At 39.3% G+C, this 22,332-nt stretch overlaps 1 protein-coding gene across 1 annotated transcript in view; it reads left to right on the forward strand.

Annotated features, from left to right (window-relative positions):
• The window catches only part of MYO16 (myosin XVI), a gene marked incomplete at both ends in the record, with an annotated part of 315,156 nt that overhangs the window by 275,338 nt on the left and 17,486 nt on the right, over positions 1 to 22,332 (forward strand). The window contains 1 exon segment of the mRNA XM_082305019.1: positions 16,837 to 16,995. Coding sequence (XP_082161145.1) covers positions 16,837 to 16,995 — 159 coding nt within the window.

A 22,332-nucleotide genomic window follows, 5' to 3' on the forward strand; every position in this document is an offset into this window, starting at 1 on the left:
GTGAGTCCTCCAGACCTTGAAAAAGCTTTAGCTAGACCTTGCATGTTCCTAGATGCTGAATTCAATCAGCCATGAGCTATGAACTGAGACTTCATCAGTTCTCAACCTCAAGAGAATGCCTTGTTTGTTATTCTGAGTATGTGAAGTGATGAAATTTGTAAAGCAGATGTTGCAGTAGTTTTGCTTTCTTCGGCAAAATTACTTGATAACATTCAATGCCTATAAATGTATGTAGAATGTTTGTTTGGGTTGTTTTTTTGTTTTTTTTTTTTAAGTTGGGGGCCTTGTTTTATTATATAGATAATACAATTTTATCTGCTGGGAAGTAACTATTGAAGTCAGCTCCTTGGAGGTGTCTTCTCAAGGCTCTCTCAATGTACCTGGTGAGGAAGTGTGGTAAACCTACTCCAACCAAGTCACAAAACTGACCTTCACCTTAAAAAAAAAAGTTTCTTTGGGATGGAGGATTTTTGCAAACTCAAGTTTCAACTAAATCTGACCAAGACAGAGTTCAGCTTGGGTCTCCTGTGAGTTGAAGCTAGTGCATTAACAGAGGCTACTATATAAAAACTCTAAATTTACCTTTCGAATGGAAAACGTTGTACTTCTAAATATTTCATCAAGGCACTAAGTATGAAAGATCAAAGTTCAAGAAAGATATACGATAAAAAACCTGAATCAATATTTTATGAGCTAGGAAGCTACTGTATAATACTAAGTGCGGTTATGTATGAATAGTTCAATGATGAGCAGATGGATTGAAAGTAACAAAGAAATACAGGTGAATGTATGTGCGTGTTTTTACAATTTGCCTTTTTTCATGTACTTCATGTGTTTAGTTCATTTCTAGGGTAACAGCTGGAAAAAAAAAACTTTTGTTTAACCTCCGATGCAAAGTAATAAGATGGCAATCAGCAGAGTGGACTCTGTTATGTAAAACTAGAAGTCGTCCATGTCTTACCTTCTGATTTTTTATCACCTATTGCCTAATGCATATTAAGTTCCTGGAAGACTCCTTCATTTCTTCTTTTTGACATTTGTAGTATTTCATTTATAGGAGATGATATGGTAAAAAAAATTAAATTAATTGTAATAGAAATTCATTAAAATTGAAGATATGGCCTAGAGCAGCACTCTGCAATGTGCAATTTCCTTTATTTCCACAAGTTATAACCTACCAACAACTTTAACTAAAAACAGAAAGTAAAATTGTGGGCCATTTTGAAGTCAAGGAGAGTTAGCTATGGGAATCAATAAGTTTCTGTATGGGATCATCAGCCTTTGAGATAAAAGCCTCCTTGCCAATAAAAGTGCAATGCAGACAGATCCCTCAACATGCCTCCCTCTTGGCTGGAGGAGTAATTTCAAGGCCTGAGAACACTGATGTCCGTTTGGCTCCTGACCTCTCCGTGGGAAACGATCATCCAGAATTACAATAGAACAGATTCATGGTTTTCTGATGGACTGTAGAGTTATTGCGAACCATACTGAGAGCACTCTTCTTTTACACAGGCAGCAAAAAAAAATAATCAAATGGCAATAATTTTTATTATTTGGTGGCCTAGCCTGACCATTTTTTTATACAACAGTAGCATCTACTGGTTCAAGCCATGATCAGGATCATATAATACGCAATTTCTTGGAAAATACTTTATATGTAATAGGAGAAGATTTCTGCTCTGCAGAGCTTATAGTTTAAATAAGAAAACTGTAACAGGTGAGAACTGAGATAAAGTGATTTCTCCAAGGTTGAAAAGAGTTGTCATTGAAGCTACAGCTGTATTGTTAGACAGGGATTTCCTTTTACTCCATATAAAATGAGACTTGAGTGCAGATGAGCAATAATATGCACACACGCTTTTCTTCTATTCTCCCTGATTTCTAGAAGTAGAAACTTTAGTTTGCAAGATAAATAGAAACTGAGTGGTCATGTGCAGAGGCCCTACTCAAATATTTCTAGACAAGACCTTAGATTTGAAACTAGGCTTCATGAAACCCAATTCAATGCCTTCATCACAAAACAACACTCTATAGCAGAATGTACAAATATTTTTAACTATTCAACATATAAGACATTCCTTATATAAGGAAGAGACAATTACATGTTTAAGCATTTCATATTAAATATTTGTGGAGTAAGGACAGAATTTTCTTTTCCTCAACATGGGTGAATGATACTCAGATTGCTAGGTCATAGTGTTATTTCTCTTGATTGGTACAGTTGATATTAAAATATTCCATACAAAGGGGAATCGTTTCAGCTTCAAAACAAAAGTGGAATAATTCCCAGCCCATCATCCATGCTCAGATTGGCCGGTTGAGTACTCATATGGATTCTAAAGGGAAAGGAGCAAAGGAAATATGTTTTTTCCCTAACCTGGATGAATTTCCTTACCATCAGGCTATCGAGATAAAGACTTAATGCCTTCTCTCCTTCCTGCTTGTTGAGAAAAGATTTGCATGGATGCTTGACTTCTGTGTCTGAGCAAAAGAAAAGCAACCTTGCAACCCCAGATTTAGGTGCCTAAGAAATAAAATTAGGAAAACCTTTCCTTTATGTAGGTCATCAATGTATAGGCTTCCAAGTTTTGTGAATTACTGTTATTGTTTCAATATAAGTAGATCTGTATATGCAAGTCTATACATGCTTCAGTGACCTATTCCTTTCCAAAACAGTTTAGTAACTTATCTAGTAACAACAGAAAAGGCATGCAAACATTAGGTTCTTAACAAAATATTGATACTGTTCAAATGTTTGCCCAATATCTTTGGCATCCATTATTCCGCATTCCAGTTTAAGCACTGGAAGTCACAGGAAGATAGTTACAACTGACAAATAATACAGATATTTAGACATACCTAGTTAGGACTAAAGCTTGCCAAATACTCTTCACTGAAATCGGCTCAAACTTGGAAAATAACAGGATTTAATGTGTATGTATGGGGAGTACTGTCCTGTCAAAGGCAGGTATCCCTTTGATAGCTAGTAAATAATTTCCCTCCATCAGCAGATTAGAGTAAGCTATTGTGCAGCTAACGTCTCAACAGTGGATTGCAAATTAAATCCCCACTGGGGTTTCTGAGATGAAATCCCAGTCCCTTATCCTCTAAGTCACTCAGCTTTTCCTCTTAAGCAACTTAATAAAGATAATATTCATATCTGCATCTCATTATTCCTACATTATACGGATATAATGGAATAGTTTTACTTTCTTTGTGGCAAAAGCTAACAACTTAGAAAATATGAGTAACACAGAAAGCTGTGTTGTCACCTTTTATCTTCTTTTACCCGTGAATGCTGGAGGAATGATTACATGAGGCATTGGACTTCTGTAACATCTTTCAAGTAAAATTCTCAAAGCATTAAAACTTTAACGCATTAAGTTTCACAGCACTCTTCAGAAAGAGATTAATATCTGTTTATATAATTGCCTTAATTACCAGGGAGTGAGGGTGACTTTCTGTGACTAATTTTCAGATTAGATATCTAAACACAGGAGAGTCATCGCTCTCTGATTCACTATGGACTACTTGTAGCTCTCAATCTGAATCTCTTGCAGTAAGTACAGAAAAGTGGGAGAAAGCCAAAGCACTGCTAGTAAGAGTTTAATACAAGTCATAAAAAAAGGCCCGTACTTGGCTAGCCGTAGATGCCCTATGCAGAAAATTACAAGGAAGAGACAGGACTGCTGGCAATACGGTTGCCATCCAGCCCATGTTGGGTGATTTTTCTGAGGAAATAATTGTGGTTTGCATTACTGCAGCAGAAAAAGGGGTTAGAAGAGTCTAGAGAAAGTACCCTCCATTCCTGGCATTGCAGAATGCCTATGAACTTTTCTGCAGCCTGAAAGGTACCACCTTAACCTGCAGTCTTCTCCTCATTTATAAGTCTGCCATTACCTTGAAAATTTCTCATAAAAAAAGATCTGTTGTTTTAGGATAAACACAATATGCAAGAACGATTTTCCATTTTCATCTCTGAAAACTAGTATATTTTACTGCTGAAGAGTTTTTTGGGTTTCTGTTATGATGATTTTTTTTTTCACTGTAGCATTTCTCTTTATGGTTGATTTCACTGTTTGCTCTTACAGCCTAAAATCATGTAATGTGTAATTTGCTTTGGTTTTCTGTTCTGACATGGAAAAGAGGCTTTGTGTGTGATTGATTACCATAAACAATTTTAACCTGAAGATTATTAGAAGAACAAATCAAGTTTCATTTATATTTCAGGTGAAAAAAGAGCGGATATTGTCATAAACCTTTATTATATTTATTTTGCATTTTAAATGCTTGTATTGAAAATAAAATCAAATCCTTAGCGTATCTCCACACATTTCCAAAACCTATATCCAGTCAAATAGAGGTTGGAGGAGACTGTGCAGTCCCAGGACCACACAGGAAATATCACTGCATTTTTTACATGATCTTAAACTGTAAGTGTCTACAACTGTCAGAAAAGGATCCTGGAGCAGACAGACCCTTGGTCTGACCCAGTGCAGATGCTCTCATGTTCATACCTCATCACTGCTTAACAGGAAGGAAGCTGAGGAGAAGTAATTGCACCGACTTTTCTGTTCCTTTTATATGGTCCATTTCCGAGAACTGCAGGCATCCTTTTAAATTACTGATTCTTTTTTGCTTTCTTTCCCTTGGGTTGGATTTACTTTGTGTCCCCCTTCATCCTGTCTGATACTGGAGCACAATAACCACACCATAGTGGTTCAGTTTAGTGCATTTCAAGCGCATAGATTTTAATAATATCCCACCTTTAATAGTGACTTTGATCATTCAGGTAGACATTTACAGGATTATTATTTTCATAACAATGTCTTTTCTTCACCATCTGATGCAACATCTTTGTTCCAAATTCAGCAGTGGTTTGGGAAATTGTCTCATTACTGACAGTGTTGTGGGCTTCTTTAAATAGTAAACAGTCTTCACTATTTTTCTGTGATCCAAGATGCAGAACCACGAAGGACTTTGTTTAGGAACCACTACATCACTAATTGTAAACCAAAGATACATTAATGTGAGAAATTAGCCATATCTGAGAGAACAAAGAAATTGGATTGTAGCACACTTCCATTCCCGATACGAACCAAGAATATGGCTATTTGGCAGTAAATGTCTTATCACTTGATTTTACAGGACTACAGGCATTTGGGACATAGTGGAGAATGAAATTTGAACACACATTTTAGTGAGAGTCTCTAATTAAATTCTCAACTTGAGTGAGAAATCTGTTCAGATGCTTTTAACTTGTTTACATCCATCTCAGCATTAAATCACCTTTTGCATAGAGCCTCAGTAGAGAACAATAATTCCATTTTGCAGAAAATGTCAGGATTGTGACATTTATTTTTGTTTTGCACTGGAATGAAAATCAAGCATTCTGAAATTCCATGCAGAAATAAATACTCTTTCATGTCCAGTCTTTCAAAAACATTTGGGAAGTATTGAAATGGATTGCCTCAAACATACTAAAACTTTTGTTACTGGAAATGTTACCAATTAAATGTGTTGACTTTTTAATTTTTGGACCTAGATAAGTTCAAGATAATTTCAACACTGGTCAGATTGTCATTTAGGAGTAGGTCTACACAGCAACCAAAGATGTGTTATAAACAAACCAACCTACTCTAAACTCACTGGCTCAGGTATCCAAGAGCAATGCAGGTGTGACTGTGCAAACTCCAGCCCCTCAGTGATGACCCAAAGTTCTTGACAGGACTCGTGCACCTCGCCATGAAACTCTGTAGACCCACGTGTATGGATTGTGTTCCAGTTCCAGTGTTGGCATTTTGTGGGGCTGGGTGGAGAAGCAAGAGAAGACAGTTGGAAAGAGATTGGGAAAAAGACTTGGTCATAAACATGAGGGTGCCCTGACCCTCATGCTCTCTCCACACCACTGCACTCTGCTGTTGTGACGGTAGAAGAGTGTTTGGAAGGGGAGCACTGGCAGTAGGAGTAGCAGTTTGGGGCTTCTCCCTGGGCCCGCTAGTGAGTGGGAAAATAAAGAAGCCTTCAAGTTCAGCGCTCTTTTGGCTTGAGTTTTCACTCTATTTTAAAACGAAAAACATGAAAATGAATTTTATCTTTTGTGTGGTGCAATTTTTAAAAAAAAAAAAAAGCATATGAAAAAATTAGACTTGAAGTTCCACATTTCATTATTTCTTTTAGCTCTTTCCCTAAGGGGTGTTTGCAGTATGATGCTGACATACTGGTAGTACGTAGTGACAATTTTTAGCCACAGGTTGGCTATCTTTGTGCACAGTATGGATGCTTATCACACTGCATTGTGATAGCCATATGTTCTTGCTTTGAGGTTCACGGATGTGTCATTGACCATCACTGTATCCCTTCAAAATGAACTTAGAAACAAGCTAAAGAAATATCTAAATTCAATTCTAATTTAGAAGCTCGCTTTGAAAGCAAATTGGGAATGTTGTCCAAGAGGTTTTCCAGAATAGCTGTCCCTGTTTGGTGGGCAGGATTACAGTATAGGTGATCCAAAAATATTCCTTGGATTGTCTCTCAGGATCTATTCAAGCAATTTGTCTGTCCAACACAGTCACTTACACTAAGACTTCTGTATTGCAGTCAATGCCAGAGCTGGTATGAGAGAGATCCTGAAAAATCTCTGTAGAAGTACTCTGTGGGAAAAGTAAATAGAACTGATGTGATGCTGTTGGCAGTAGCAAATCCCTGTGTGTTTGTTTGTTTGGGGTTTTTTATTTGTTTATTTTTACAATATTTGCAACTGTGTTTGAGGGGGAGGAAGGTTGAGACAGTGTCTCATCACAGAATTCCTTCCAACAGCCCCTAAAGCCCAGCAGTAATGGCTGTTCTGTTACAAAGATACCACACACAGATGTAAACAAACTTAAATGGCTGCCTTCAAAAAGAACTGCTGCATCCACATTAGTTAGAAGAAAACAGTTTAAAAAAGGGAAGCTGTGTTTCTTACCAAATTGCCACCTCCTTTTCCAGCACAGCAGCAATTTTTTAACCACACAAACACAAGAAATAGACTGTTTGGTCAGGCAATCAACACACCTAACAGTAAACAAAACTATTACAGAGTAAAATCAGCTACTTTTTTTCCATATTAGACTTCAAAAGGTGGGGAACATGGGAACATGGAGGGAAAAAATGCTTCTCCTAAGGCAGGAAATTGTCCCAAGCAGTGCTGCCCCCCTTCTTGCCCTCTGTGGTTAGTAATGGACCTCAGAAAGGCCTGCAGAGATCAGTTCATAGAGAAGATGGGGTGAATGAAATCCCCAGTCTCTGAAACACGTGCACTGGCTGGACTCCAGCACACTTGCTGCATTAAAAGGGTGTTCCAAGTTCTTGCTCATACACTATCAAGCAGAAGAGGTGGCAGCCTGTCCAGATATTCTTCATCCATTAGCAATATTTAAGAAGGCTGTTTTCTCCACTTCAGCAGCATTATTCTTTGTCTCATGTTGAGAACAAGCCTAATTCAAACAATCATAGAATCATAAAATCATAGAATTGTTAAGATTGGAAAAGACCCTTAAGATCATCAAGTCCAACTGTTAACCTATCACTGCCAAGTCCACCATTAAACCATGTCCTCAAGCACCACGTCTACCCATCTTTTAAATACCTCCAGGGATGGAGACTCAACCACTTCCCTGGGCAGCCTGTTCCAGTGCCTGACTACCCTTTCGGTGAAGAAGTTTTTCCTAAGATCCAACCTAAACCTCCCCTGGTGCAGCTTGAGGCCATTTCCTCTTGTCCTATCCCTTGTTACTTGGGAGAAGAGACCGACCCCCACCTCGCTACAACCTCCTTTCAGGTAGTTGTAGAGAGCAATAAGGTCTCCCCTCAGCCTCCTCTTCTCCAAACTAAACAACCCCAGCTCCCTCAGCCGCTCCTTGTAAGACTTGTTCTCTAGACCCTTCACCAACTTCATTGCCCTTCTTTGGACACGCTCCAGCATCTCGACGTCCTTGTAGTGAGGGCCCCAAAACTGAACACAGTACTCGAGGTGCGGCCTCACCAGTGCCGAGTACAGGGGCACGATCACCTCCCTGCTCCTGCTGGCCACACTGTTCTCGATACAAGCCAGGATGCCATTGGCCTTCTTGGCCACCTGAGCACACTGCTGGCTCATGTTCAGGCGACTGTCAACCAACACCCCCAGGTCCTTTTCTGCCAGGCAGCTCTCCAGCCACTTGTCCCCCAGCCTGTAGCGTTGCATGGGGTTGTTGGGACACAAGTGCAGGACGCGGTGGCACTTAGCCTTGTTGAATCTCATACAGTTGGTCCTGGCCCAATGATCCAGCCTGTCCAGATCCCTCTGTAGGGCCTTCCTACCCTCCAGCAGATCAACACTTCCACCCAACTTGGTGTCGCCTGCAAACTTCCTGAGAGTGCACTCAATTGCCTCATCCAGATCATCAATGAAGATAGGGAACAGGACCGGAGTCGTTCAGGCAGGGAAAGAATGCACTTGCGTTATCTATCTATCTCCAACAACTCTGAAAGTTTACGTGACCTAGAGATGTCCCTAACATTACTTCTAGGAAGGAGGGAAAGGTTTGTAGCTTGTAATGATTGTTACTGAAATAAATGTAAAATAAGAGCATTATCTTCCACCAGCACAAGTCAATCACAGAAGAAAGCAGAAGAAACCTCTCTGTTCTAGGTGTATACTTTCCATAGCTGTGAAGTAATTTACAAAAAAGTGATTGAGCTGATGGTTCTTAAGGGATGAACCAGACCTAGGAGTTCCTGCAGTTGCTTCAGCGACTTCCTTCTCACTGCTAGCATTATCTTCTAAACTCTGGCTGATTGCTGTCACACTAACACAATATTCTTCAGAGGAGCTCTTTACCTCCAGCAGAGTGAGTTTTGTCACTTGATGTTCTCCATGGCCTGAACCTCCTCTCTTTGCTTTCCAGTGTTCATACAGAGCTTCCATGAATGCAGCTTCCCAGAGCAAAGAAGTGATCTGTTTCTGTATTTACCTGCTCCAGTGAAGAATGCAGATTCTGGAGTGGCTTGTAGCACCATCTGATAGCTCCACTTACATAGCTCAGAGGGAAAGGGTGCTGGAACTGACAGTACAAATTCATTGCTGCCTATCCTAGGAGCATCATTGCAGGGGGAAATCCTAGACAATTGCTGCTGTAAGGGCAGGCTTTGTGAGGTGAAATAAATCAATGAATAATTATTGCCTCTGACAGCAGCAGCAGCCAGCAGCACAGCTATGAGGGTGAGACAGGCAGTACACACTAATAGGCTGGGGGAATCCTGTCTTGACAGTTTTCATCCTGCACCATTTCTTTCAGCAAATAAGATGCATCTGTTTGCCTCCAGCTCTCAGCAGACAAAGTAAACAGTCATGCTATGGCAGGTCACAGTGTGACTTTATGTGGGTAAACTGAACTACTTTGAAGCAATATGCATTTATCCAGCAAAAGGACACCCAAGACAACATGTGTTGAGAGTAGCTAGCAAACGCCATGGACAAGGAATGTCTCAACAGTAAGTCAGAGCAAAACAGGAAACACCAAGTGCAATTGTCAAGGTGCAACAAAACATAGTGGTAAACACTCGAGCCAAAATAAAATGGCCTGTTCTTATTTAACCTTCCTCTCCCTTTGCTTCATCAAAAAATATCTGCATAATTTCTGCAGTCACCATCTTTTTTTTCCCCCCTCACTTTACAATATCCACTTACCACAGTAAATGTATCAAATATTCAGGGTTGGCTGCTAGGATTCAGTGTATTCCTGATTCTCCCAAGAAAGACTGAGAGCACGGACCAGGAATCCCTTCTGCCTGCAACGTCTTGTCTTTCATATGCTGGTTAACAGGATCCATCAGTACTCTCTTATTCACATGTAAATGACAAGCTGCTTGATTTGAAATTTCCATTTTGCTGGATGCCAGCCACAGGTTTCAAGGAAATCAGGCCATGTAGCTTTTTGATTCCATGGTAGCCTAGGTATAAAAAGCTTCTCCTCCTGTATTACATTAATTGATCTGCCAGAATGTATGTGTTTTCCAGATTTAATAGTTGCTAATAAAGTGTAAATAGCTGTGGATCTTGATAACTAAAACCATATATTGATTATTGGTTACAGAAAGGCAAGTTTTCCATGAATGAAGAAATAATGTTTGACATTATCCTGGGATTTAGTAAAGGCATTAAATGATAAAAAGGGGAACTATTTCCCCCTTTTTTCCTATATTTCTTTCCATAATTATATGTGTTATATATTTTTCTAAGTTTCTTTCCTTTGTGGAAAAGCTTTAAAGCTTTTTCTATAATATTTGTGGTTTCTGTTTTATGGGGCTGATGTTTTTGTTGACCAGGACAGAAACTGTTTCTACTTTAGGATCCAAATACCTCCTGCCTAGCTTGTGGCACTGAAATTCCTCAGCTGGCAACTCAGCCTTAGCTCTCTGCTTAATTAATGAAAAGGAACATGTGCCTTGAACGAATGGTCCAAGTACAAGTCAAATCAGATCAGGAAGGGTGTATGACTTCCATTTACACTAGAGCAAAACTAGGGAGAACCTGCTCTCCCCATGTAGTCACGATGAAACTTTTAAATGTGGCTTCAGCAGAAACTGTACAACAGTTCAGTGTCCCACTAGCCCCATCTGGTTTGAGGTTGCTTTTCTTCCACATTTTTCCTTTTTTTCCTGAGATGGACTTAATATTGACCACTCATTTCTGATCGTTGTAACTAGTGCTGTCAAGGTGAAGGGCTATATCTGTTTTAGCAAATGAGCCGATGCCAGGAAATATCCCGGGTTTGGCAGCTCAATCCTCTGTGCAGTCGAAGTGCTAGAGCAGTCCCTGGCATGGTTTTGGACCTGGCAGGCTGGCTCCCTTCCAGACAGGTCTGGGCATGGATCAGGAAATGGCACAGGCCAGGGACTATTCCCAGTAGACAACTTGGATGCAGCCTCTCTGCTGTGGAGGGCAAGAAAGTGTAATAGCATAGACATGGGTCTCTTACCATTTGCCTCAGGGCCAGCGAACGGTTTTGAGCACATGTGAATTACCAGGACAGACAAAGCAAGAGGCCCTCTGTATTTACCCTGTAGTATGAATCCTTTGGTGCTTTGGCAGTGCTGCACAAAGCATCCAAGGTAAGCATGAATCTGATCCAAAACCCACTGAAAGCAGTGGACGCCTTCTGTTGTTATTAATGAGTTTTCAGTCAGACTGTAAATGAGCACTAAATGTTAAAGGGAGAAGTATTTGAAAAAACAACATATGGGGACAGATATACATTATGGATATACCTGCTTTTAAAGAAAGGAGAGCAAAAAAGGGGCTTTGACAGAAAAGAAAAATACAACCCAACCAGGTAAGTTACTGCTGTGCTTTTAATAACATACTATTTTTTCATGTCTTGCTGCACAAAGAGTCTATGGTGATTCCACCTAAATGCTGATATCAGTCACTGACTTACACTTTGCTTTAGACTTTATTAAATAGGCTAAATATATAATTTCCTTACAAAATTAATAGTTTCTCAAAATGTTTCAGTATTGCACTTTAATCTGTCATCTGAATAGAGCCTATACTAGCCCATTTTCTAATTTGGTGATAACAGCATTAATTCAGCCTAAATACTCCTTATGAAATAACTATGATGTTTGGGATCCTACATTTCATATTTGAGGAAAATGAGCTTTATAATAGGATACTTGGAAGTCATAGCTCAATTAAAGGAGTTTAAGTTATTCTTTTGACAAAAATGTTATATCATGTAGACTTTCAGTGCATTGAGTTTCTTTTAAGGCTGAGATAATGACTCAAAAAGGAAAATAAAAAGCAGATCTATTAAATAATTTCCATGATTGCCATATTCTGACTTTTCTTTCCAGAATAAGTGAAATTTCAGTCCATCCTGTCCCTTATGACTTTGTCATGAGTTTTAAACTCAATCTCTTCCAGGAACACTGAGAATAGCAAACAAATGTGGATTTCATGAGCTGCCTTTTTTGCATACCTTTCCTCTTTCTTACACTTTTCAAATAATGTTGATGTAATTAATTATGGGTTTATTGGAATACAGAGCTTGCTTCTAAGGAAATAGTTGTTACACTTTGATTTGTCACACTGATTAAAAGCACTGCACATGTGATTGCTTCCAGCTACTAACTATGCTGCAGTTGAGGGGCAAATTATGCCCCAGTCCAAACATCCAAACATCCTTGTAGTCCATACATCCTCATTAACTGCAAGATTAGTCCCAGCAGAATTTGACTGAGTCAGAGATATCTTTTTTGCAAAGTCAGTTCACCGAAATAATCCAAATGCTGTTCGCTGTTGCAAAGACTCTGTAGGTTTTCACTTAAAGCTTGTATTCCTTTTATAATCATGAACTCCCACCATGCTCTTACAGCTGATACCTCTCTGTAGCTAGTCTCTCACAAGTAGGCATGGATGACTCTTCAAATAACATTTATTACTAGCTGGAAACTGTTAAGATGCTGTTAGTTAAAAAAAAAAATAATGTTGAAACCTGGTAAATCATCCATCTGGTGAGAACAGCAGAGTGCAATCTGAACAAAAAGCTAACATTCAGTGTGTTGGTGAAGATGTTCAACCGCAGGAACCATAGTTTTTTCTTTTCCTCTCTCCTGAAATATTTCTGATAGTTTTAGAAAGTTGATAGGGAATGAGAGAGCAGTGCATGCTTGTATCTGCAGGGATTCGTGGCAGCAGGGGGAAGTTGGTGTTAATGTGGAGAAAAGTCTAAACTTCTATGTCAGATGACTGAGAAAACATGAGGGTGAAGTGAATTTCAGACCAATATTTGATGGATAAAATTGGAATCAGTAGGAATTTTCTAAGTTTTTAGTGTTAACAGAGAGCTTCCCTATATCTTTTATAATTGTCCACGGTATTCCTGTCTAAGATACCACTGTGCAATGATACACTGTGTGAAATAGAAATATTGTGATAAAAAGTCAGGAGATACCTTAGTTATGCTCAAGGGTATTTTGGGTAGTGGGGAGGCAGGACAGAGAGGGATACCCCAGCACGGAAGATAAAAGTCAAGGCCTTTTGGCATGTTAAAGCTTACTGAAAACACAAATGCAAAGTCCTGCATTTGGGAAGGATTTACCTCTTACAGTGATATAGGCTGGGGACAGACTGGCTGGGAAGCAGCTCTGGGGAAAGAGTGCTGGGACCCCTGGAGCTCAGCAGGAGCTGGAAGCAAGCCCTGGCAGCAGAGGTGGCCAGTAGCACCCAGGGCTGCACCACCAGGAGCTTGGGGCAGGGGTTGTGCCCCCTGCCCAGCATTTGTTGTCAGACCACCTCTGGATAACGTGGCCAGTTGGTGCCCCCCAATGCAGGAAAGACACCGATAACCTGGAGTGAGTTCACCTCCGCAATGCTCCGGGCTGGAGCATTGCCCCATGAGCAGAGGCTGGGGCAGTGGGGTTTGTCCAGCCTGGGGCAGAAATGGCTTCAGGGGCACCTTACAGCCACCCCAGTGCCTACGGGGAGGGAATGGAGAGGGGACAGCCGGGCCCTTCACAGCCGTGCGTGGCAGGGCAACAAGGTACGGCAGGCATGAACTGAAACGAGAGGGGTTCAGGCTGGGTACTGAAACCTCTCCCCGCTGAGGACAGGCAGGCCAGGGGCAGGCAGAGGGACAGGCTGCCCAGGGAGCCCGGGCAGGCTCCGTCCTTGGGTATTTTCAAGACCCGGCTGGGCAAAGCCCTGAGCAACGTGGTCTGATCTCACAGCTGGCCCTGCTTGGAGCAGGGGTGCACAGGGGACCTCCTGAGGTCCCTTCAAGCCTGAATTACCCAGTTATCTCAGGTAAGTTTTGCAGCACTGGGACTGTACACTGGTTACACCTGGCTAAAATATCCTCTAGTTATCCTATTTATAGAAAATATTTTCTTCAGAAACTCACCCATTTTACACAAAGTCCAAAATAAATAAACAGTACTTGTTTGCTAGGGATACACTCTAGCTTCTTCAGAAGTCTTTTAGAACTTTGCCAACGTATGTGGTTACACTTTTTCCGCAGACTCACAGGGCTCTGCTCCAACGAGGAGCTGAAGATGCCTATATATAGAAAATTAGTACAAGCCCTTTATATAATCCAGATTATTTTGAAACAAAATATAGGCTTCTTTCCCACCCCCAAGATTAATTAAATAAGGCACCATGAAGTATGTTTTCTCTATATAGTCTTCTGTTTAGAAACTAAAGTTGTGTATTTCTGACAATGACTGAATAGAGCAAATGGGATAACAGATCTCTATTTAGATAGCTGTCCCAAAAGATACGCTGCATATCTGTCCACTACTTGTTTCTGCCAATTTAGGATGATATTTTAGCTCAATAGTAGCTATCCACAATCCTTTGTAGTATTTCATCTTACAGATATAAAGGAGGAAAGATAACCTTTTTTTTTTCAAGAGCCCTTCATGAATGCCATGAAAAGATATCAATGTACCTATGAAACAAAAGGCCTCTGCAAATAGGAATGCAAGAAAAAGTCTTTCTACTTGCACATTCTCAAATGAATTGCAGATGTCAGGCAAATCAATAAATCTCTCGGATATCAAGAAAAATAAGGATCCCAGCCACTTCCCCCGAGACTCTTTATGTAAAAGGTGGCACAATAATTATGTAGGTGGATTATGATCTATAGGCAAGTGCACTGACTATTAACATCTAAAAGTGACATTTCCTTTTCAGACAAATTTAATATGAGCTGCAAAGATGCATGTTGCAGTCAACTTGCTTGTACAAAAGCTAAATCAGGCATGCTCTTATAATTGTACTGTATGCATTTTCCAGCTCAGATTCTGGTTCTACTGCCTCTCCCAAGTCAGTTACTGTGGGTAGAGCTGGCCTGATTTTTTTCAATGCTTAGCACATTTGCCTAAATACGCAGTTTATGAAATAGTGCCACTGAAACACTCCAATCAGATCTGGCAAAAAATAATGATCAGGGAATGAAGGCAAAGGAGGGAGCAAAAAAACCATTGAAATGTTTTATTCTGACAGCTTGGAAATGAACTTTTTGACTTTTCAAGACAGCTTTTTTGTTAGAAGAGGAAATGTTAAGAAAGATCCAGAGTTAGATAACTGAAAGCTAAACAAAACTAAGAAAGCCCTTTTCAATGAAATTAAATATTTCAGGTTAACCAGAATGGATATGTAGTTTTCATTTCATTAATTCATTTTTTAAATGTTGGTACTTTGTAAACCAGGTGGGTTTTTTTCAGTGCAAGCATAAAAATGAAAAATTGTCCATGCAGTCAACATTAAGTTTGAAAATCTGCAGGCAAAGTATCTGTTACCTGGTGAAAAAATGTTTTTCCTGTCCCCTTGAAAAATGCACATGTGCTCAAGACTTATAAGAATACATTGAATCTTTGGGACAGCTGAGGATGTCATTGGAAGCATGGATGAATGCTGTAATGTTGGTTTTAATAGCTAGTCTTTTGACCTCTGTTAGTTGTTGCTGTTATTATGGCAAAGCTTAGACACAACGAAAATCAAGGAACAGCTCTTTGAGAACTGTCAGAAGAAAAATTTCCATTTTAGAGTGTTAAATGAGGGCCTTTGCACCCAGGTCAGCTAAGGCCACCTCTCAGAGGGGGTGGAAAGAGTTAGGAAAACTGAAATGGAGCTAAACAGAGAGAGAACTGAATTCAGCTTTGTCTTCTGTGAAACAAACCTGATTATGGCAAGGAAAGAGTATGTGTATATGTTCACCACAAAATGAAGAGAAACCCAGAAAAGAGAGAGAAATCCAGCAAAAGCTGCATAGCCTTGCCAGTGCAGCATTTCACGCAGCTTCATCAGCCCTGTCACAGGGGGGTGGAATGGGGGTAGCCAGGGATGCCAGAATTGCAGTGGGGGTCCCTCCTACCACCCCATCCATTCGCAGTCTTGTCTCCCAAACCCTTAGCCCAGCTCCTGCCCCTGAACTCAGCAGGGAGCACCACTTGGCCACAGCTGATGGCCAAGCCCTATTTCTTGTGACACACTGGGCTGACAAAGCCAGGCATGCTCAGAGCCAGCTCCGGGCACTTGGCTGTGAGCTGCTTTGCTTTGTGTGGATGTGCCATCAGTCAGAGGGGGAAGAAGAGAAGGGTTTCGAAGACACCTCTTCTCTTTGAAGAAATGCCTGTGCATTGTACATAGCTTGCGAACTCCTACAGGATCAGGCCTCCTCTTGATGTCTTGAAGAAATTTATGTAAAAGGCTATGACATGAAAACCTGGAACTTTATAGAAAATGACAATTGATGGCTGGAGAGCCCTGAGGCAGGGTAAATAATGCCCATGGGAAGGCTCTGCTGGGAGGAATCTCACTACATATGGTTTCATATCAAAAGCCATTTCATTTCTTGTGGGAGGAGATAAGAGAAAAAAATAAACCCATGTTACAGTTGTTGCTAGTATCACCTAATGCAATGGTGAGAGGTATTGCAGTGATGACAGCGGTGTATGAACTCATGCAAAATAAAATCGAATCTAAAATAGAGGCAATACAAACATTTGTTGAGTTTTATCAGCTGATATTTGTGTGAAAAGAAACGATACAAATGAAATTTTGTTAATGTCTTTCACTTCCATAAACATTAAATAGCTACAAGTGGAACACTAGCAAAAAAAAGAAAAGCCCTGCAAAAATCACTGACTTAAACTTTCCACATTTATCACTGGACTCGTGAATTTAGTGATTAATTAAATTAATTTGATAAAGTAATTTGGTTTCTGTGTGTTAGTTTTTTCTACTTATACATGAAAGCCACTAGTTAATAGGAAGCTAACAAGCTTTTTCTCTGTTTGTGTCAGGTGCTGAAACTAATCTGAACTTGAGAAGCAGGGAAGATCCAAATACATCAGATGTTGGATCAGAAACCCAGGATAAAAATGCAAATAACCATGGAACTCAGTCATCTAATCCACTGTCCAGTACTGTGACTGCTGAAAATGGAAATTCAGTATCAAATGGTAAGCAGTTTTTAATCCCAAAACTCTTCTAACATAAAATTGCTGAAGTGTTTCTTTGAATGAGTTTTTTAAGATATAGTCAAGCTGGAATCTTCTGAATTGTGAAATATCTGTGTTTCTGGAACTGGCTTAACTTTGTATGTGTGAACTGATAAGCCCCTCTCCAATAAAAGCTGAATGTGAAGAAAATAAAAGAGCCTCCGCTGAGGAATTTGTAATTAGCTCAGTTCCAAGTCTATAAGCAGCCTGAGGCATGGAGGACTGAGATTTGAGATTTCTGATCCTATAATCAATACAAATGGGAGAGAAAATGGAAAATCAGGATCTCCCTCTGCTACAGGTGCCTTCCTAGTGAATGACAAATTGTTTATCATCGCAACAAGATGGTCAAAATGGTGCAAGAGTAATGACAGAAAGAATGAAATCTTTCAAGGTCCTAAAAGCATAAGTGCTAAGGATATAGCACCTGTATTACATAAACTCACACAATACAAATACACAAGTATGAACAGACACAAGACAAACAGAAAGAATTTATTTTGATGGAATGTGGAGAAGCAGATGTCTAAATACTTGCATGGCACTGGGTACAATTATCTTCACGCTGAAAACTTGAGTCTAAATATGGTTTGTGTAAGCAGAACAGTTGTATAACCTTACTCTTAAGGGTAGAACTACACATAATGCAGTTGGTAGTTTGAGAGCTATACTGGAAAAATCAAAGGGAAAAAAATATTAGGTCAAGTGAAATACTGAATTTTGTTTTCCAAATATGCTATCCTGTCTTTTTAAAAAAAGGCTAGAGCTGCTTAATATGCAACATTTTGAAATGAAAAATCAAGTGTTATTATAAAAATGAAACATTTAAAAATCAAATAATTACTTTCTTTTCAAGAAAACCTATTCTCCAAATTCTGCAGTGCTTAGCCAAAATAATTCTTCCTGCTCTCTCTGATAATCAAAGCAGAAAACCCATCCAGTCTGAGAAGTTATAAAAGTGTAAAGGTGCATTCATTCCTGTGTGGAAGCAGGAACACACTGTGACAGAAGAAAAAGGCATCTTTGTCCATTACAACTGTGTCCCCATTTGTATCAATATAATAATTTGTGGATGAGGGGAGCATATTTTCAGTATGTATAACAGTCAGACTGTTAAACACAAAAACTGAGGGTAGACCAAGTCTTTGATTCCTTTCTATGTAGGGTTTTAGCCATATATTCTGATGTCCTAATAGGACTTGATCAGCTTTTTATAAGAGCATCCATTTTATCCCCAGACCCCTTAACTGGGAGTTTAATCACAAAAGCTGTGTTTCTGTCAGCTTAGAAATGAAATGATGCTTTAAGTTTATAATTTGTGATGATTATAGTTGAGTTAATAAACGATTTCAGTTACTGAAATAAATAGTCATTGCCTGAATAAAAGGCCAACTAATAGGTGAGATGAGTGCTTGTAATTGTTTGTGTGAAATTTTTATCAGTGTATTTGCAACCACTAGTAGTCAGGGCTGTTCATATTGATTATATACAGTATGCACTATGCATAAACTAATTTTTTTCAAACTATTTGTAAATGGAAAGTTTAATCATAAAAGTGTAATATTGTGCAATGTAATTTCCAGTAAGATATTTTTTCCATTAAAAAACACTGATTCATCAAACCCAAACTTTCCATGGAAGGTTCCCAATTTTGATGCAGCTTTGATAAGGAATGGTTTTGATATTCGCTGTGTACTATGAGTAGGAAAAAACTCCCTTTAGGTCTGGCAATATCCCACTGGGTAAGGATTTAGCATTACTTGTGGTATTTCACGGTTTAAATCTATGTTTTGCCTATCAGACTGTTGTAGAAATGATGCAAGCCTTGATTTTACCCTGATGCAGAGCAAAATCAGATCATAAATTTTGTGATACAGAATGCAAGTTTTCCAGCCAGCCTTAATAATAATTGAAAGAGTTGACAATACGGAAAAATTTTTAGGTACTTTGATTACATGAATTCAAAACCAGTGTGCCAGTTTGCTTAGGAAAAAAATCCTTCCAGGACTCAATATCTGCATGATTTTGAAATCTGTGTCTTGTTCAGTATATGTAGGCAATTCTGATATTTGAGAATGCACCATGAGGTGTTTCCATGTAAAATACTTTTTCATTTCTTTGTTACTGTATATCAAACTCCTCTAGCTTTGAGGAAAATAAAACCTGAAATGCACTATTAAATAGTTGATACTGAGATTACAAAACTCTTGGATATAGAGTAATCTGCTTCCCACTCTTACACAGTGCAACTATATAATCTACTTTCCACTGATAGAACTAAAGTCTAGATTCATACATTACTCATAGGAGTTAATACAGAAGCTATTTCTTAAATAAGACTAGTCTTTTGCTGTCATGAATGAAGTGTCAGCACCACTGCTCTGAAGCATCATGAAACTTAAAGTCACTATGGTCATAAGAATAACCATTTTTGACAAAGATGTTAATCTTACTTGTAACCTGATGAATTCTTTAGGAAACCATTACTAAGCAGCTAAAAAGCTGCCTGGCTCAGCTTCCAAACAGATTAATGCTGTGTTGCTTTTAGAAGCTGAGTTTAATTTCTGGCACTGCTGTTAGTTCAGAATTTTAATAGAAGTTGCTTTTACATTTTTTATAATGTAATCCTCTTCTTCGTTCGTTTATCTTTAATATTAGGAGTAACACCTTTCTACAGCTCTGTGCTATCAAACTGACATTTCTGCCACAAATCTTCCACACCTACCAGAGTTTTTAGTCTGAAAGAAAGCTTTTTTGCTATTTCTTGTTCAAACACGGAGAGTAATCAGAAAGCCTGTAATAACCTTTTATGTTACAATGCTGAAAGTTGTGATCCTAAATCACCAAAAACAGCAGATCTTCTGGTGAGAGACACTCAAATGCTGCAGGTAAAAGTTTACTGAAATTTGCTGGCATTTCCAACTAGTACCTAATAGGATATAGAGGAGTGTTTGAACATTAAGTGAAATGTTTAAATATGACAACTATAAGAAGTGACTGAGGTGACCTAACCTTTGGTTAGTGAAAGGGAGAAATTCCCCAGAAATCTGACAGTTCTTTACCCCCAGTGGAGTGTATTGTAGAGGTACTTACTCTGTGTAACCCAAGTGGAAATTACAGCAGATATTGTATAGATGAGACAGCCCTGTTGGACCAAAGGAGCATTGTGCTACATCGTGCCTAATGGTCATACAGGGATGCTGTTCATCCAGCTCCGCTGGCATGCTGCTTCCCTCGAAGGAAGCGCCTCTGGTTATTCCTCCTCAGTTATAGCTGAGGTCCACTGCTTGTGTATGGAGATCCATGTGAAAGGACTCACTATATAGTTTATGCAGATCAGCATAAGAGTAACTGTAAGAACCTGTCTGTTTCACCAAAAGCCCTATGCATTATTCAGGTAAGGGGATTAGTCTTGTCTAACTTTAGCTGTCGAGAAGGCAGCCATTCTGTCCAAGCAGGTCACCCGTGGGCTGCAGTCTGCTATATAGTCTCTTGAAACACCACCAGATCTAGGCACATCAGGCAACAAGTCACAGAATGGGAGAGGTGTCACAGCAGGTAACCTGACAGAAAAGGGGCGTGCCACCATGACGCAGGCTACATGCTGTTGGGCAAAGAGCCTCACATCTTGCCTTTCCTGGTGATGCCTCTTTCACACTACAGGAGCCAATGTATCAAGTGGAGCTGATCCGTAGATCCAGCCTTTCTGTGAATGAAGAATCATGGAGGAAAGTAGAAGGTTTGGGGAATGATGTGTGGCCACGTCTGCAAAGACCCAGAGACTCTGTGGTGTTGCTGTTGTTTTGCAAATACAGATGGTGGAGGCCAGGAGGTGCAGGGTCTCCAGTTTGGGAGTAGCAGAGCCTATGAGACTGGAGGTTCTCTGGAACCACAGAATCACTTCTAGATGTCCAGTGATCTAGATCTCAATATGTGAGATGCAAGCTATTTATCTGAAGGATTCTAAGTTGAGTACCTGACAACAGGGCAGAAATGGGAAATAAGAAGTACAGGAATATCAGGGATTGAGTGTGGGATCTTCCTTTGAAGCAATATAGAAAAGGCATTACAGGGAGTAAGCAGGCAAAGGATTGGGTTTCTAGTTTGAATACACATATTGCTTGGGACAAGGTCATATTCTTGATTATGTGAAAAAAATGGAATGCATTTACTTCATTTAACTTCTCTAGTTAGAGATTATTGATTGAATCATATTCCTTGCCATCATTTTCACCACCACATATGATTGCAGGAATAATGTTAGCAAGCATAGTTTTGCCAAAAAATTGCCAAATTAGACTTACTGTTGGTAATTTGAGAATAGTTGCAAGAAAACCCAGTCCAGATGGTGTAATTTGTGCTCCAGACTGAACCCCTGATTAACTTATGTTCTTGTAGTTCTGCCCCTGCCCCTGCTAAACTGATGCTTCCAACCTTGTGCTGAATTAAGCAGGGTCCTATTCAGTGCACAGCTGTGGTATCCTAATATTTACCTAGGTGTACGTAAAGGAAAACTCTCAGAATGTAATCAGCTACTCCATTTATCTTTCCAAACTCCAAGCCTCTGCTTGCCATGTCTGTGATGACGTGCTGTTGCTGTACATGGAAATTTTACTTATTTGATAAGACCTCTTATCAAAGTGCTTTTCATAGAAATAAACAGAAAATCATTGATAACCTTATTCTTAGCTCAAGGCTGTCATGGACGGTAGATCATAAAGTGTATGAAAATAGTGCAAAAGCAGTATCTTTTTCAAAACATGCTGCTGGCCTAGGAAAGTATTTTCATTCATTTATAGTGGTCTAAAATCACATAAATATTTTACATTGTATCTTTTATTTGAATCAAGTGAATAACAGCTACTTTAAAAAAGTAGCATTTTGCATTAAAATGTGGATTTTTTTTATTACTTTGTTTGAAATGTATCCAAAATTAATCCATGTGAATAAATTATTAGTTTAGGAAATGACTTGAAAAAACGGGATTTGCTTTGCATTGACAAAAACTGGATTTTTGGAGGGAAATTTATTTCAAGCATTTCATTTCACCAAAAATATGTGATTTTCTGGAGGGAGAATTTTAAGTTAGAGGACAGGGAATTTAATATAAATAAGAAAGGAATAGTGGTAACTTACATATATTTTACAAGCCTAGTATACTGGAGACCTGGAATATCAAACCTTACCCCCATACCTACCTAATATACCATGGACCAGCTTCAAAAAGTGATAACTCCACCTTGAAACAACACATAATTCAAATCACTGAGAGATCAGGGTCAGCCTTCCTCTCTGTAG

Source organism: Platalea leucorodia, assembly GCF_965183815.1.
Source record: "Platalea leucorodia genome assembly, chromosome: 2".
NCBI lineage: Eukaryota > Metazoa > Chordata > Aves > Pelecaniformes > Threskiornithidae > Platalea > Platalea leucorodia.